Source organism: Heterodontus francisci, unplaced genomic scaffold (assembly GCF_036365525.1).
Source record: "Heterodontus francisci isolate sHetFra1 unplaced genomic scaffold, sHetFra1.hap1 HAP1_SCAFFOLD_188, whole genome shotgun sequence".
NCBI classification, from domain to species: Eukaryota; Metazoa; Chordata; class Chondrichthyes; order Heterodontiformes; family Heterodontidae; genus Heterodontus; species Heterodontus francisci.
This window is the reverse complement of record NW_027140635.1, coordinates 2,166,242-2,183,146: the sequence shown is the minus strand read 5'-3', so window position 1 is coordinate 2,183,146 and position 16,905 is coordinate 2,166,242. Positions and strand designations below refer to the sequence as shown.

The following is a 16,905-nucleotide window of genomic DNA, read 5'->3' as shown; positions in this document are numbered from 1 at the left end:
AAACACATGCACACAAACACAGATACAAGCACATGCAAGCACACCAAGACACACACACGCTCCTGTTCTCTCTGTCTCACACACACACACACACACATGAACGCACACACTCTCTCACACAGGCAAACACTCTGTCTCTCTTAAAAAACACATAGGCTCTTTCTCTCACTCACACGCACGCACACACGCTCACTCTCACACGCATATATACACATATACACACACTCTTCCTCTCTCAATCACACACACGCACTCTCCCAGACAGAGACACTCAATCTCTTTCTCTCTGACAAATACACACATGCACAGACGGTCTCTCTCAAACGCACACACACCCTCAGACACAAGCACAAACACAAATACACAAACACACACACGTACACACGCAGGCACCCTCTCTAACACACACGCACACACTCGCTGTCACACACACACACACTTTCTCTCCATCACACACACACACACACTCTCACTATCTGACACAAACACAGTCACTCTCTCATACAAACTCTTATACAAACACACACACTAACTCTCTCAAACAAACGTACATAGACATTCCCTCTCTCTCTTACACACACACTCTCTTTCTCTCTGAGACACACACACACACGCTGTATCTCTGTCACACACACATACGCTCTATCTCTGCCACACACACACACACGCTCTATCTCTGTCACACACACACACACACATACACACACACACGCTTTCTCTCTGTCTGTCACACACACACATATGCTCTCTCTCTGGCACACACACACGCGCTCTCTCTTTCACACACACACTCTCTCTCACACAACACAACCCTCGATCTCTCTCAAGCAAACATACTTTCGCTCCCTGTCACACACACACACACACGCACTCTCTTTCACACATACACTCTCCTCAGACGCACATAGGCAAACACAATTCCTCTCAGAGGCACAAACACGCAAACTCTCTCTCTCACACACACAAGCGCTCTCTCTGTCACACACACACACACACGCTATCTCTCTGTCTGATGCACACACACGCACACATACTCGCTCTCTGTCTGTCTCTCTCTCTCTCTCACATACACACACAAACACATACACACACACAGACACACACTCACGCTCTCCCTCTGTCACACACACACACACACATGCACACACACACGCTTTCTCTCTGTCAGTCACACACACACACACACACGTGCGCTTGCTCTCTCTGTCACACACACGTACACACAAATACATGACAACAAACACAGGCAGACACACACAGAGACACACAGGCACTCTCTCTCGCGCGCGCGTGCACACACACACACACACATGCTCCCTCTCTGTCTGACACCCACACACACATGCTCCCTCTCTCACACACACACATACACACACACACGCTCTCTCTCTGTCACGCTCAAGCACACACGCTGTTCCTGTCACACACAAACTTACACTCTCCTCAGAATCTCACAGACACACACAATTCCTCTTCGAGGAACAAATACACACTCTCTCTCTCACACACATACAGACACACACACACACACCCTCTCTCTGACAAGAACACGCACACACACACAGACACACTCACACACAGACAAACACACACACGCTCTCTCTCTGTCACACACACACATGCACTCTCTTGTCACACACTCACACTCACACGCTTTCTCCCTGTCACACACACACAGGCACACAACCACACTAACACACACACACGGTCACTCTCTCTCACACACACAAAAACACTCGCACCATCACTCTCTTTTACAAACACTCTCATTCTCACTCTCTCACTCTCTCACTCTCACATTCACTCTGACTCTCACTCACTCTCTTCACACACACAAAAACACGTTCACTTTCAGATGCACACTTCACTTAGCTTAGAGATACAGCACTGAAACAGGCCCTTCGGCCCACCCAGTCTGTCCGGCCATCAAACACCCATTTATACTAATCCTACACTAATCCCATATTCCTACCACATCCCCACCTGTCCCTATATTTCCCTACCATCTACCTATACTAGGGGCAATTGCTAATGGCCAAGTAACCTATCAACCTGGAATTCTTTGGCATGTGGGAGGAAACCGGAGCACCCGGAGGAAACCAACGCAGACACAGGGAGAACTTGCAAACTCCAATAGACAGCACCCAGAATTGAACCCGAGTCGCTGGAGCTGTGAGGCTGCGGTGCTAACCACTGCGCCACTGTGCCACCCCAAACACACACATATGCTCTCTCTCAGACATGCACAGTTACAGGCTCTCTCTCAAAAACACACGCACATGCACACACACTCACATTACCTCTCACACACAGACGCACACCCTCTCACTCACTCTGTCACGCACACACACATACTCTCGCTCATACTCTCAGTTTCACCTGCACTCACGCTTTCTCTCTCTCTCTCACACACACACTCTCTCAGACACGCACGCACACACACACACACACACAGTCATGCACGCTCTCTGTCACACACATGCTCCCTCAGACACACACACAAGCACACATGCTCTGTTTAGGCACACACACGATCCCTTTCTCTCTCACACATACACTTTCACTCACACACACACACACGCAAAAACACTCACACACTCTCACACTGACTCACTCACACTCATGCACTCTCACTTTCTCACATTCACTAACACACTCTCACACTCTCACACTGACTCACTCGCGCACTCACGCACTCTCACTCTCTCACACTCACGAACTCACATACTCTCAAACTCTCACACTGACTCACTCACGCACTCTCACACACACACACGCTCTCTCTCTGTCACACACACACACATACACACACATGCTTTCTCTCTGTCAGTCGCACGCACACGACCTCTCTCTCTCTGTCACACACACACACACACACACACACAACCTCTCCCTGTCACTCACACACACACACGCACACACCCCCACACACACGCTCTTTCTCTGTCACACTGTCACACACAAACACGCTCTCTCTGTCTCACACACGCTCCATCTCTGTCTCTCTCTCAGACACACACCCACACAAACACACACACCACGCACCTACACTCTCTCTCTCACACAAACACACAAACTCCCCCTCTCAAACAAACACACGTTCTCTCACTATCTCACACACACAGGCTCACTCTTACACACATATCCAGTCTCCTCAGACGCACACGCACACACAATTCCTGTGAGAGGCACAAACACACACTCCCTCTGACACAAAAACAATCACAGACAGGCACACACAGGCGCTCTCACACACACACACACGCACGCTCACTCTGTCAGACACACACACACACATGCTCTATCTCTGTCACACACACACACATACATGCTCCCTCTCTGACACAAACACACACACGTTCTCTCTCTCTGTCACGCTCAAGCATACACGCGCTCTCTGTCACATACATACACACACACACACAGACACTCGCACAAGCTCTATCTCTGTCTCACACACACACACACACACACACACACGCACACACACACACACACACACACACACACGCTGTCTCCCTGTCACACACTCACGAATACATGCTCTCTCTCTGTCGACACTCGCACACACACGCTCTCTCTATGTCACACACACACACACGCAAACGTTATCTCTCAGTCACACACTCACAGACAGACATTCTCTCTCTGTCACACACACAAACACGATCTCTCTCAGGCTCTTTCTCTCTCTCTCTCACTCTCTCTCTCACGCACACTCACTCTCTCACACAAAATCACAGTACGCTGTCTGTCACAAACAAACTTACACTCTCCTCAGAATCTCACAGACACACACAATTCCTCTTCGAGGAACAAATACACACTCTCTCTCTCACACACATACATACACACACACACACGCTCTCTCTCTCTCACACACACACATGCACTCTCTTGTCACACACTCACACTCACACGCTTTCTCCCTGTCACACACACACAGGCACACAACCACACACACACACACGGTCACTCTCTCTCACACACACAAAAACACTCGCACTCTCACTCTCTTTTACAAACACAAACACTCTCACTCTCACTCTCTCACTCTCTCACTCTCACATTCACTCTGTCACTCTCACTCTCACTCACTCTCTTCACACACACAAAAACACGTTCACTCTCAGATGCACACTTAACTTAGCTTAGAGATACAGCACTGAAACAGGCCCTTCGGCCCACCCAGTCTGTCCGGCCATCAACAACCCATTTATACTAATCCTGCACTAATCCCATTTTCCTACCGGGTCGCTGGAGCTGTGAGGCTGCGGTGCTAACCACTGCGCCACTGTGCCGCCCCAAACACACATATATGCTCTCTCTCAGACACGCACAGTTACAGGCTCTCTCTCAAAAACACACGCACACGCACACACACTCACATTACCTCTCACACACAGACGCACAACCTCTCACTCACTCTCTCACGCACACACACATACTCTCGCTCATACTCTCAGTTTCACCAGCACTCACGCTTTCTCTCTCTCTCTCACACACATGCTCCCTCAGACACACACACAAGCACACATGCTCTGTTTAGACACACACACGATCCCTTTCTCTCTCACACATACACTTTCACTCACACACGCACACATGCATACACACTCACACACTCTCACACTGACTCACTCACACTCATGCACTCTCACTTTCTCACATTCACTAACACACTCTCACACTGACTCACTCGCGCACTCACGCACTCTCACTCTCTCACACTCACGAACTCACATACTCTCAAACTCTCACACTGACTCACTCACGCACTCCCACGCTCACACTCACACAGACACACAAGCTCTCTCTCTCTCTCACAGACACTCACACAGACACACACACACACACACATGCATGGGCGCACGCTCTCTCTCTCCCACACACTCACACGCACACACAGAGATGCACACACACACACACACACACACACACGCTCTCCCTCTCTCTCTCACATACACACACACACACTCTCTCTCTCTCGCTCAGAGACACACACACACGTGCGCTCTCTCTCTCTCTCTCACAGACACACATACAAACACTCGCGCGCTCTCTCTCTCTCACACACACATGCGCACACACACTCACACACACACACGTTCTGTCTCTCTCAAACACACACACACACATGCAAGCTTCCTCTCACACACACACACACATACACTCACTCTCACACACACACGCATGCTCTCTCTCTCTCTCTCAGTAAACACAGACACACTCACTCTCCCTCACACACACACTCTCTCTCTCGAATACACACGTTCTCTCTCAAACACACACATATGTCTTTCAGACACAAATACTCACTCTCTCTTACTCCCGCTCACATGCACAAATACACGCACACACACACACACAGCCTCTCTCTCACACAGGAACACACGCACTCTCTCTCAGATACACACACATATGCATGCTCTCTTTATCACACACGCTCTCTCTGTCTCTGTCTCTCTCTCACACATACACGCACATACACATGCACACACACACACATACACACACACTCTCTCCCCTCTCTCTCACACACACACACACACACACACACACACACGCACACACACGCACGCAGGCTTCCTCGCACACACACATACACTCTCTCTCACAGACCCACGCTCTCTCTCTCTCTTTCACACACACACGCACTCTCTCTCAGACGCACATGCTCTGTCTCAAACAAACACACATGCTCTCTTTCAGACACAAATCATCACTCTCTCTTACTCTCACTCACAAACACACACGCACACATAGAGTCTCTCTCACGCAAGCACCAACACACTCTCTCTCTCAGACACACACACATATGCACGCTCTCTCCATCACACACGCTCTCTCTGCCTCTCTCTGTCACACACACACACTCCCTCACGCACACACACACACACACACATACATACACACACACTCCTTCTCACACACACAAACACACACGCTCTCCCATCTCAGACTCACACACACAACACTCTCTCTCTCATGCACACTCTATTAGACACAGCTGCGTACAGGCTCTGTCTCATGCGCACACATGCTGTGTCTCACAAACACCAACACGCTCACTCTCAGACGCCGACGCACATGATCCCTCTGAAACACACACATATGCTCTCTCTCAGACACACGTACTCACACAGTCTCTCTCTCTCTGTCTCTCTCTCTCTCTCTCACACACACACACACACTCTTTATCTCACACACACACTCTCTCTCTCTCAGACACACACATATACAGGCTCTCTCTCTCAAACATGCTCTCTCTCTCTCTCAAACACATACACCCATAAACACGCCTTCTCTGTCACATACACACACGCTCTATCTCTCTCAGAAACACACGCACACGCAAACATGCGCACATACGTACACACACAAATGTTCTCTCGCTCTCTCTGACACATAAATTATCTCACACACACACAGACACACACGCTCTCTGTCACAGTCTCTCTCACTCATACATATACACAGACACACTCAAACACTCCCACACATACATACAGACAGACACACACACACACACACTTTCTCTCTCTCTCAGACACACACAGACCCACACGCACACTCTTCCTCTCTCTCACAAGCACACACAGACAAATTCGCTCTCTCACCGCACACACACGCGCTCTCAGACACACACGCGCACGCCATCTCTCTATCTCACATGCACACACACGCACTCGAATGGACTCTCTCTCTCAGCTACACACACACACGCATTCACACGCACACTCCCTCTCTCTCTCACACACACATACACTCTCACACATACACACACGCTCTCTCTCTCACACGCACATACGCTTTCTCTCTCTCACACACAGACACACATACACGCTCCCTTTAAGTTGCACACACATACATCCTCTCACACTTTCACACACAGGCACACAGACACACACCCTCTCGCGCACATACACACACACAGATCCTCTCTCTCTCATGCACACACACGCTGTCTCATTCACACACACAAACACACACTCGTTCTCTCTCTCTCTCTCTCTCTCACGCACACACACACGTGTGCGCACACACACACATCGCACCACAGGCACTGAGACAGAATCTCTCAGTGAGTGCAACGTTTAAGTTTCTACACAAAGCAAAGTGCTGCAGATGCTGGAAATCTGAAATAAAAACTGAAAATGCTGGAAATATTCAGCAGTTCTGGCAGGATTTGTTGAGAGAGAAGCAGAGTTAATGTTTCAGTTCTGTGACCTTTCATCAGATCTGGGAGAGATTACAGATGGAACTGTTTTTAAACCAGACAGGGAAAGGAGGGAATGGAAGGATTATGATCAACATTCACTTTAACAATTTCAGATGTAATCTCTATTATCTTTCACCGTATGACACACCTTCCCATTTGTCCTATCAGATTCACTGGATACAGGAACACATTTATAATTCTCAATAAGTCCTCAATCAAAGTGATAACCTTGCTCCAGTCTGATGCATAATTTCTCTGTTTATATCCCTTCCTCACAGTTAACTTACTGACGATTGGGATCCTGTCTCGGGGAAAGTGCGGTCTCTCCAAATGTGTCACTCGCTACCTGGTGGCCATGTCAGCGGCGGATCTACTGGTCATTATTCTGGACCTGATATTGAGACAGATTCCCATTGTTTATCGGGAGAAGTTTATGTTCCTGTGGTTCATCCCCGTGTGTAATATCCACGCCGTCCTGCTTTACGCAGCCACAGACTGTTCTGTCTGGTTCACCGTCACTTTCACCTTTGATCGATGTGTGGCCATTTGTTGCCAGAAGATGAAAATAAAATATTGCAGTGAGAAAACGTCGGCTGTGGTTGTGGGGACAGTGACTGTGCTGAGCTGTTTGAAGAACATCTTCTGGTATTTTATGTTAACAGGTCTGTATTGGCTGGGGAACAAACCCTGGTTTTGTTCTGCAACAAAGGGTACTTGGGAATCTCTTGTCTGGGGAACAATCGAGTTCATCCACAACATTCTAACCCCTGGGATCCCATTTGTGCTGATTCTGCTCCTCAACACCTTCACCATCAGACACATTTTAGTGAGCAGCAGAGGACGCAGGAGACTCCGAGCCCACAGCAGTGGGGAAAGTCGCAGAGACCCCGAGATGGAGAGTAGAAGGAAATCCATCATTTTACTGTTAGTTATTTCGGGGAATTTCATCCTGTTGTGGGTGATGCTCATGGTGTATTCCATATGGAGGAGGGTATGGTATTTGGGGTATGTGACTGTTTCTCCACCTCTGTCTCTGAAGGAACTGGCCTTCATGCTGCAGCTCCTGAGTTGCTCGACAAATACTGCGATTTACGCCGTGACCCAGACTCAGTTCAGAGAGCAGTGGAAGAATGTGCTGAAATATCCCTTTACTACAATTGGTAAATTCATTCACTTATGAGAGGAACTGAATCACTGACGATTTCCAGCAGCTGGGGGCAGGGCCTACCACCATGGAAATAGAGGTGGGGCAGGGTCTGTCACCTCGGCGACAGAGCAGGGCGGGGCCTGTCATCAGGGAGAAAGAGCGGGGCGGGGCCTGTCACTCTGGTGACAGAGTGGGTGCGGGGCATGTCACCATGGAGACAGAGCCGAGGCAAGGCGTGTTCCCAGGGGGAAGGGGGCTGTGGGCGGAGAATGTCACCAGTGTGACGGGGAGTGCGGGCGGTCTCTGTTTCCAGAGAGAAGGGGAGTGGGGTGGGGTATTTTTCCACGGTGACGGGGGCGTGGTGTGGGGTCTGTTTGCAGGGTGAGGGGAAGCGGGGTGGGGCCTGATTTCCGGTTGAGATTGGGTTCAGGGACTGTTTCATACAGGTATAATTATAGAGAGATACAGCACTGAAACAGGCTTTTCGGCCCACCGAGTCGGTGCCAACCAACAACCACCCATGTTTCCAAATCCTACGTTGATCCCACGTCCGCCTATCACATCCCCATCATTTTCCTACCACCTGCTTACACTGGGGGCAATTTACAATGGTCAATTTATCTATCAAACTGCAAGTGTTGGCTGTTGGAGGAAACCGGAGAACCCGACGGAAACCTACGTGGTCACAGGGAGAACTTGCAAACTCCACACAGGCAGCACCTAGAACTGAACCCGGGTCGTTGGAGCTGTGAGGCTGCGGTGCTAACCACTGCGCCACCCATCCCTAGTGATGGAAGTGTGGGGGCGGGGTTTTTTTCCAGGGTGATGGAGGAGTGGTGGCATGATCAGTTTGAAGGGTGACGAGTAGTGGAGGCGGTACCTGTTTCCAGGGTGATGGGGTGTTGTGGCGGGGTCTGTTTTCAGGGTGACAGAGGAGTGGTGGCGGTACCTGTTTCCAGGGAGACGGGGTGTGACGGCGGGGTCAGTTTGCAGGGTCATGGGAAATGGGAGCAGGGTCTGTTTCTCGAGTGAATGGAGTAGAGGGTGCATGACCTGTTTCCAGATTGATGGAGGAGTGGAGACAGGGCCAGTTTTGTGGGTGACTGGGAGTGGGGATCGTGGTCTGTTTCCAGTGTGAAGGGGTGGGGGCTGGGATGCTTCCCGGTGATGGAGGTGTGGAGGCGGAGTCTGTTTCCAGGGTGACGGGAAATGGTGCCAAGGTCTGTTGCACAGTGACGGGGGACTGCGGGTGGGACCTGTTTGCATGCTGATGGCGGTGGCAGGGTCTGTTTCGAGGGAGACAGCGAGTGGGGGCGGTGTCTGTTTCTAGGGTGATGGAGTTGTGGGTGCGTGGCATGTTTCCAAGTTGATGGAGGAGTGGTGGTGGGGCTTGTTGCCCTGATGACAGAGTTGAGGGGGCAAGGCCTGTTACCCGGTGAAGTGAAGTGGAGCGGGGCCTGTTACCGCAATGATGGACGAGTGGGGGTGGGTCCTGTTTCCAGGGTGAAGGAGTGTGGGGCGGGGCCTCATGCCAGGGTGAGGGGAATGGGGGCAGGGGCTATTTTTGCTAGTGATGGAGGAGTGGGGCGGGGCCTGCTTCGATGTGCTGGAGGAGTCGGCGCGGCATCTGTTTCCAGGGTGATGGGAAGTGTTACCCTGAAGAGGGAGGAGCGGGGCGGTGCCTGTTTCCCCAGTGATGGAGACGTTGGGACGGTGCCGTTTCTCGGTGATGGAGCAGTGGGGGCGGGGACTGATTCCATGGTGATGGGGAGTGGGTGTCGGGTCTGTTTCCAGGGTGGCGGGAAGTGGAGTCGAGGCCTATTTACAGGTTGATGAATGTTAACGGGGTCTGTTTCCAGGCTGAATGGGAGTGGGGTCGGGGCCTTTTTCCAGGCTGACGGTGAGTTGGGATGTGGCTTGTTTCCATGGTGACGGTGAGTGGGGACTGGGTCTGTATCCAGGGTAATGGGAAGTGGAGTCAGGGCCTGTTTCCAGGTTGATGAGGAGTGGGAATGGCATCTGTCTCCAAGGTGAATGGGAGTGTGGTCGGGGCCTGTTTCCAGACTGACAGGGAGCGGGGGAGGGTTATGTTTCCAGTGTGATGGGGAGTGGGGTGGGGCCTGCTTCCAGGGAAAGGTGGGAGTGGAGGCGGGACATTTTCCCACTGTAACAGGAAGTACGGCGAGATCAGTTTCCAATGTGTCAGGGAGTGGGCGCGGCTTGTTTCCAAGGTGTCAGAGGAGTGGGGGCAGGGGCCGGTTACCCAGTGACAGAACAGTGAGGGCGGGGTCTATTTCCTCTCGACAGTGGGTTTGGTGCCTGTTTCCAGGATGACGGAGAGTCGGGCGGTTCCTCTTTCCTGTATGTTGGGAGTGGAGTGGGACCTCTTTCCAGCGAGTCAGGGAGTGGGGCGGGGGATGCTTCCAGGGTGGCGGGGTAAGTGGGGGCACGACCTTTTCCACAGTGAAGAGGGAGTGGCGCAGGACCTGCTTCCAGGGTAACGGGGAGTGGGGCCCTGGATAAAATGATTGGGTACGGCTTGTTTCCAAGGTGCTGGGGGCGCAGCATGGTTACCCAGTGACGGAAGAGTGAGGGCGGGGTCTGTTTCGCCTTGACAGTGGGATTGGGGCCTGTTTCCATGGTGATGGGGATTGGAGCGGGGGCTGTTTCCAGGGTGATGGAACGAGTGGGGAAGGGACTTTATTCCAGGGTGATGAGGGAGTTGGGCGGGACCTGCTTCCAGTGTGTCTGGGAGTGGTTCGCGGTCTGTTTACAGGGTGGTGGGTGAGTTGGGGCAGTACCTGTTGCCAGGTTGAAGGGGAGTGGGGCTCTGCTCTACTTTCAGGGGGATGGGGAATGGTGGCGGGGTCTTTTCCATCGTGACAGAGGACTGGGGACGGGACCTGTAACTCCGATGATGGTGCAACGGGGACGGGTCCTGTTTCCAGCCTGATGGCGCGGTGTGGGCGGGCAAGGTTTCGAAAGTGACGGAGGAGTGGGAGTGGTGTCGCTTTCCATGTTAACGAGGAATGGGGCTGGGCCTGTTTCCATGGTGACGAGGAGTGGGGGTGGTGCGCCTTTCCCTGGATAAGTGGATGGTGATGGGCCTGCTTCCAAGGTGCCGGATGAGTGCGGGCGGGGCCCGGTTACCCAGTGACGGAGGAGCGAGGGCGGTGTCTGTTTCCCCTTGACAGTGTGTTTGGCGCCTATTTCCAGGGTGACGGGCAGTGAGGCGGGTCCTATTTCCAATGTGTTGGGGAGTGGGGGCAGGCCCTGTTTTCCAGGGTGACGAGGGAGTGGGGCCCTGGTCTACTTTCAGGGGGATGGGGAATGGTATTGGGGTCTGTTCCACACTGATGGAGGACTGGGGAAGTGACCTGTTACCCCGATGATAGAGCTGTGGGGGCATTTTCAGTTCCAGTTTTTCGGGGAGTGGGGCGGCACCTATTTCTAGGGTTGGGCTAGTGCATCTGGACCTGTTTCCAGTGTGTCGGGGAGTGGGGCGGGGCCTGTTTCCAGTGTGTCGGGGAGTGGGGTGGGGCCTATTTCTAAGTTTGGGGCGGGACCTGTTTACAGCGTGACGGTGAGTGGGGGCGGGTCCTGCTTCCAGTGTGTCGGGGTATGGGGTGAGGCCTGTTTCGAGGATGGGGGGAGTGGGACCGTGTTAAGTTTCCAGTGTGTCGGAGCATGGGGCGGGTCCTGTTTCCAGTGTGTAGGTGATTGGGTCAGGGCCCATTTCCAGTAGGTCGAGGAGAGGGGCGGGGTTGTTTCCAAGGTGGAGGGTGTGTAGGGCGAGGTCTGCATCCAGGATGGCGGCGGTGAGGGGGGCTGAGGGGGCGGGACGTATTTCCAGTTTGACGGGGAGTGGGGGCGTTGCCTGTTTCCATGGTAACGAGGTGTGGGGGCAGTGCCTGTTTCCATGCTATCGAGGATTCGGGGCGGTGCCATTTTCCAGGGTATCGAGGATTGGTGTTGGGTCCTTTTTCCACGGATAAGAGGATGTGGGCGGAGGAGTGAGGGCGGGGTCTGATGCCCGTTGACAGTGGGATTGGGACCTGTTTCCAGGGTGATGGGGAAGAGGGCGGGTCCTGTTTCCAGAGTCTCGGGTAGTGGGACGGGTCCTATTTCCAGTCTGTTGGGGAGTGGGGCGGGGCCTGTTTCCAATGTGTCGGGGAGTGGGTCGGGACCTGTTTCTAGGGTTGGGGCAGAGTGGGGCAGGACCTGTTTCCAGTGTATCATGGAGTGGGGTGGCGCCTTTTTCCAGGGTGGGGGTGGTGGGGTGGCACCTGTTTCCTGTGTTTTGGGGTGTGGGGGCGTGGCCTGTTTCCAGTGTGTCGGGTAGTGGTGCGGGGCCTGCTTCTAGGGTTGGGGCAGAGTGGGGCAGGACCTGTTTCCAGTGTATCATGGAGTGGGGTGGCGCCTTTTTCCAGGGTGGGGGTAGTGGGGTGGCACCTGTTTTACGTGTTTCGGGGCGTGGGGGCGTGGCCTGTTTCCAGTGTGTCGGGGAGTGGAGCGGGGCCTGCTTCTAGGGTTGGGGCAGAGTGGGGCAGGACCTGTTTCCAGTGTATCATGTAGTGGGGTGGCGCCTGTTGCCAGGGTGACGAGGAGTGGGGCCCTGGTCTACTTTCAGGGGGATGCAGAATGGTGGCAGATCCTTTCCACGTTGACGCAGGACTGGGGCCGGGACCTGTTACCCCCGATGATGGATGATTGTGTCGGGGAATGGTGGCGGGTCCTGTTTCCAGTGTGTCTGGGTGTGGGGCGGGTCCTGTTTCTAGGGTGGGACAAGAGCGTCCGCAGTCTGTTTCAAGTGTGTCATGGAGTGGTGTCGGGCCGATTTTTAGTGTGTCGGGGAGTGGGCGGAGCCTGTTTCCATTGTGAATGCGTAGGGGCGGAGCCTGATTACCCGGTGACGGAGGTTTGGCGGTGGGGTCTGTTTCCAGGATGATGGGGAGTGCAGGGTGTGGGGGTGGGTGGTTCTGTTGCCAGGCTAAGGGGGACTGCGGGCGGGACCTGTTTGCGAGATGACGGGAAATGGGGGTGGGGTCTGTTTCCAGGGTCACGCTTCCTCCCGCAGATTGACTCCCTCTCAAACAGACGCACACATACGCCACACTTTCGCACACACATAGGCAAGCTCTCTCTCTCACACACAGACACACGGTCTGTCTCTCTCAGACAGACATAAACATATGCTCACACTGTGTGTCTCTCTCTCTTACACACACACACACTCACACTCTCTCTATCTCACACACACACACACACTCACACTCTCTCACTCACACACACACGCTCACACTCACTCTCACACAAACACACAAGCTCACACTGTTCCTCTCACACAAACACACCCACTCACACTCTCTCTCTCACACGCACTCCCTCACACAGACACACACACATACACGCTCTCTCTCCCTCTGACACAAACTTACGGTCTCGCACACTCTCTCACACACACGCTCACAATCTCTGTCTCTCTCACACACACGCTCACACTCACTCTCTCGCACACATGCGCTCACACTCTCTCTCACACACACGTTCACAATCTCCCAAACACACACACACGCACACTCATACTCTCTCTCTCACACACACGCTCACAATCTCTCTCTCACGCACACAAACAGAGCACATACTCTCACTCACACACACACTTACACACTCTCTCTCATACACACACACGCTCAGACGTTCTGACACACACACTCACATACTTTCTCACACAAATGCACAATCTCTCTCACACCAACACTCACGCTCACACAATCTCTCACTCTGAAACACGCTCACACTCTCATGACACACACACGCTCACACTTAGAATTTGAATTAGAACATTACAGCGCAGTACAGGCCCTTCGGCCCTCGATGTTGCGCCGACCTGTGAAACCATCTGACCTACACTATTCCATTTTCATCCATATGTCTATCCAATGTCCACTTAAATGCCCTTAAAGTTGGCGAATCTACTACTGCTGCAGGCAGGGCGTTCCACGCCCTTACTACTCTCTGAGTAAAGAAACTACCTCTCACATCTGTCCTATATCTATCACCCCTCAACTTGAAGCTATGTCCCCTCGTGCTTGCCATCACCATCCGAGGAAAAAGATGCTCACTATCCACCCTATCTAACCCTCTGATTATCTTATATGTCTCTATTAAGTCACCTCTCCTCCTCCTTCTCTCCAACGAAAACAACCTCAAGTCCCTCAGCGTTTCCTCGTAAGACCTTCCCTCCATACCAGGCAACATCCTAGTAAATCTCCTCTGCACCCTTTCCATAGCTTCCACATCCTTCCTATAATGCGGTGACCAGAACTGCACGCAATACTTCAGGTGCGGTCTCACCAGAGTTTTGTACAGCTGCAGCATGACCTCGTGGCTCCGAAACTCGACCCCCCTACTAATAAAAGCTAACACACCATATGCCTTCTTAACAGCCCTATTAACCTGGTTAGCAACCTTCAGGGATTTATGTACCTGGACACCAAGATCTCTCTGTTCATCTACACTACCAAGAATCTTCCCATTAGCCCAGTACTCTGCATTCCTGTTACTCCTTCCAAAGTGAATCACCTCACACTTTTCCGCATTAAACTCCATTTGCCATCTCTCAGCCCAGCTCTGCAGCCTATCTATGTCTCTCTGTACCCTACAACATCCTTCAGCACTATCCACAACTCCACCGACCTTAGTGTCATCTGCAAATTTACTAACCCACCCTTCTACACCATCTTCCAGGTCATTTATAAAAATGACAAACAGCAGTGGCCCCAAAACAGATCCTTGTGGTACACAAACACACACATACGCTCACACACTCGGACACACACACGCTCACACTCTCTCACACGCAATCACAATCTCTTTCACAACAACACTCACGCTCACACAATCTCTCACTCTCACACACAAACCCGCACACACTCTCTCACACTTGCACACACGCTCACACACTCTCACTCTCACACACGCACGCTCACACACTCTCTGACACACACACGCTCGCACTCTCCCTCACAAACACACACGCTTGCACTCTCTCTCACATACCCAGGCGCTCAATCTCTCTCTCTATCACATGCACACACACGTTCTCTCTCTCACACCCACACGCTCACATACACACACATACGCACACAGACACGTTCGCACTGTCTGTCGAACACACACAAGCTCTCTCTCTAACACAACCACACTCTCGCACACACACGCTCACACTCTCTCTCCATCTCTCACACACACACACACACACACATATACACACGTGCACACACTTTGTCACATGCACATACTAGCTCACATTCTCTCTCACATTCACAAGCTCACTGTCACACACAACCACACACACTAACGCTTTATCTCTCACGCACGCAAACACACATGCTCATACTCTCTCCCTCACACACACACACGCTCACACTCTCTCGCACACACAGAGGCTCACAATCTCTGACACACACACGCTCCCACTCTCTCTCTCACACACAGACGCACACACTGTCTCTCAATCCAGACACGCACACACGCGCATACTCTCTCTCACACACACACACACACACACAATCTCTCACAACAACACATACGCTCACGCTCTCTGTTTCACACACACGGTCACACTCTCTGACACACAGAGGCTCACACTCTCGGTCGCACACACGTTCCCACTCTCTCTCTCTCACACACACACACCAACTCTCTCACATCAACACGCATGCTCAATCTCTCTCACTCAAACACAACCAGACACACATGCTTTCACTCTCTCTCTCACTCACGCACACCAACACACACACGCACACTCACGCGAACACTCGCTCTCACACACACATTCACACACTCTCACCCACACACACACACGCTCACACACTCTCTCACACACACACACGTTCACACTCTCTGTCACACACACATTCCCACTCACTCTCTCACACACACACACACACAATCACTCTCACACCAACACACACACTCACACTCTCTCTCACACACACGTTCACACACTCTCACCCTCACACACACACGCTCACACACTCTCTCTCACACACACACGCTCACACTCTCTGAAACACAAACGCTCACACTCTCTGTCGCACACACGTTCCCACTCACTCTCTCTCACACACACACACACTCACTCTCACACAAATACACAAGCTCACACTATCTCACACACACACACACACACACACGCACGCTCACACTCTCTCAGGCAGACACATCGCTCACTCTGTCACACAAACACCGGCGCACACTATCTCTCTCTCTCTCTCACATACAATAACACTCACACTCTCTATTGCACACAGCAAAGCTCCCTCTCTCGAACACACACACACGCTCACACACACACAGTCTCACACACTTCTTCGCACGCACAGACACGCTCACATACTCTCTCACACACACGCTCTCGCTCACACACAACAACACACACTCACCCTCTCTCTCTCACGCCCACACACACATACACACACACACTCACGCTCACACTCTCTCTCTCTCAGACACACACACGCTCACACTC

General features: G+C 52.2%; 1 protein-coding gene across 1 annotated transcript in view; it reads left to right on the top strand.

Annotated features, from left to right (window-relative positions):
- Positions 1 to 16,905, top strand: part of LOC137360368 (probable G-protein coupled receptor 139) — a 191,365-nt gene that overhangs the window by 70,314 nt on the left and 104,146 nt on the right. The window contains exon 3 of the mRNA XM_068025832.1: positions 7,501 to 8,382. Within this exon, the coding sequence (XP_067881933.1) occupies positions 7,501 to 8,382 (882 nt within the window). The remainder of the gene's footprint in view (positions 1 to 7,500; positions 8,383 to 16,905) is intronic.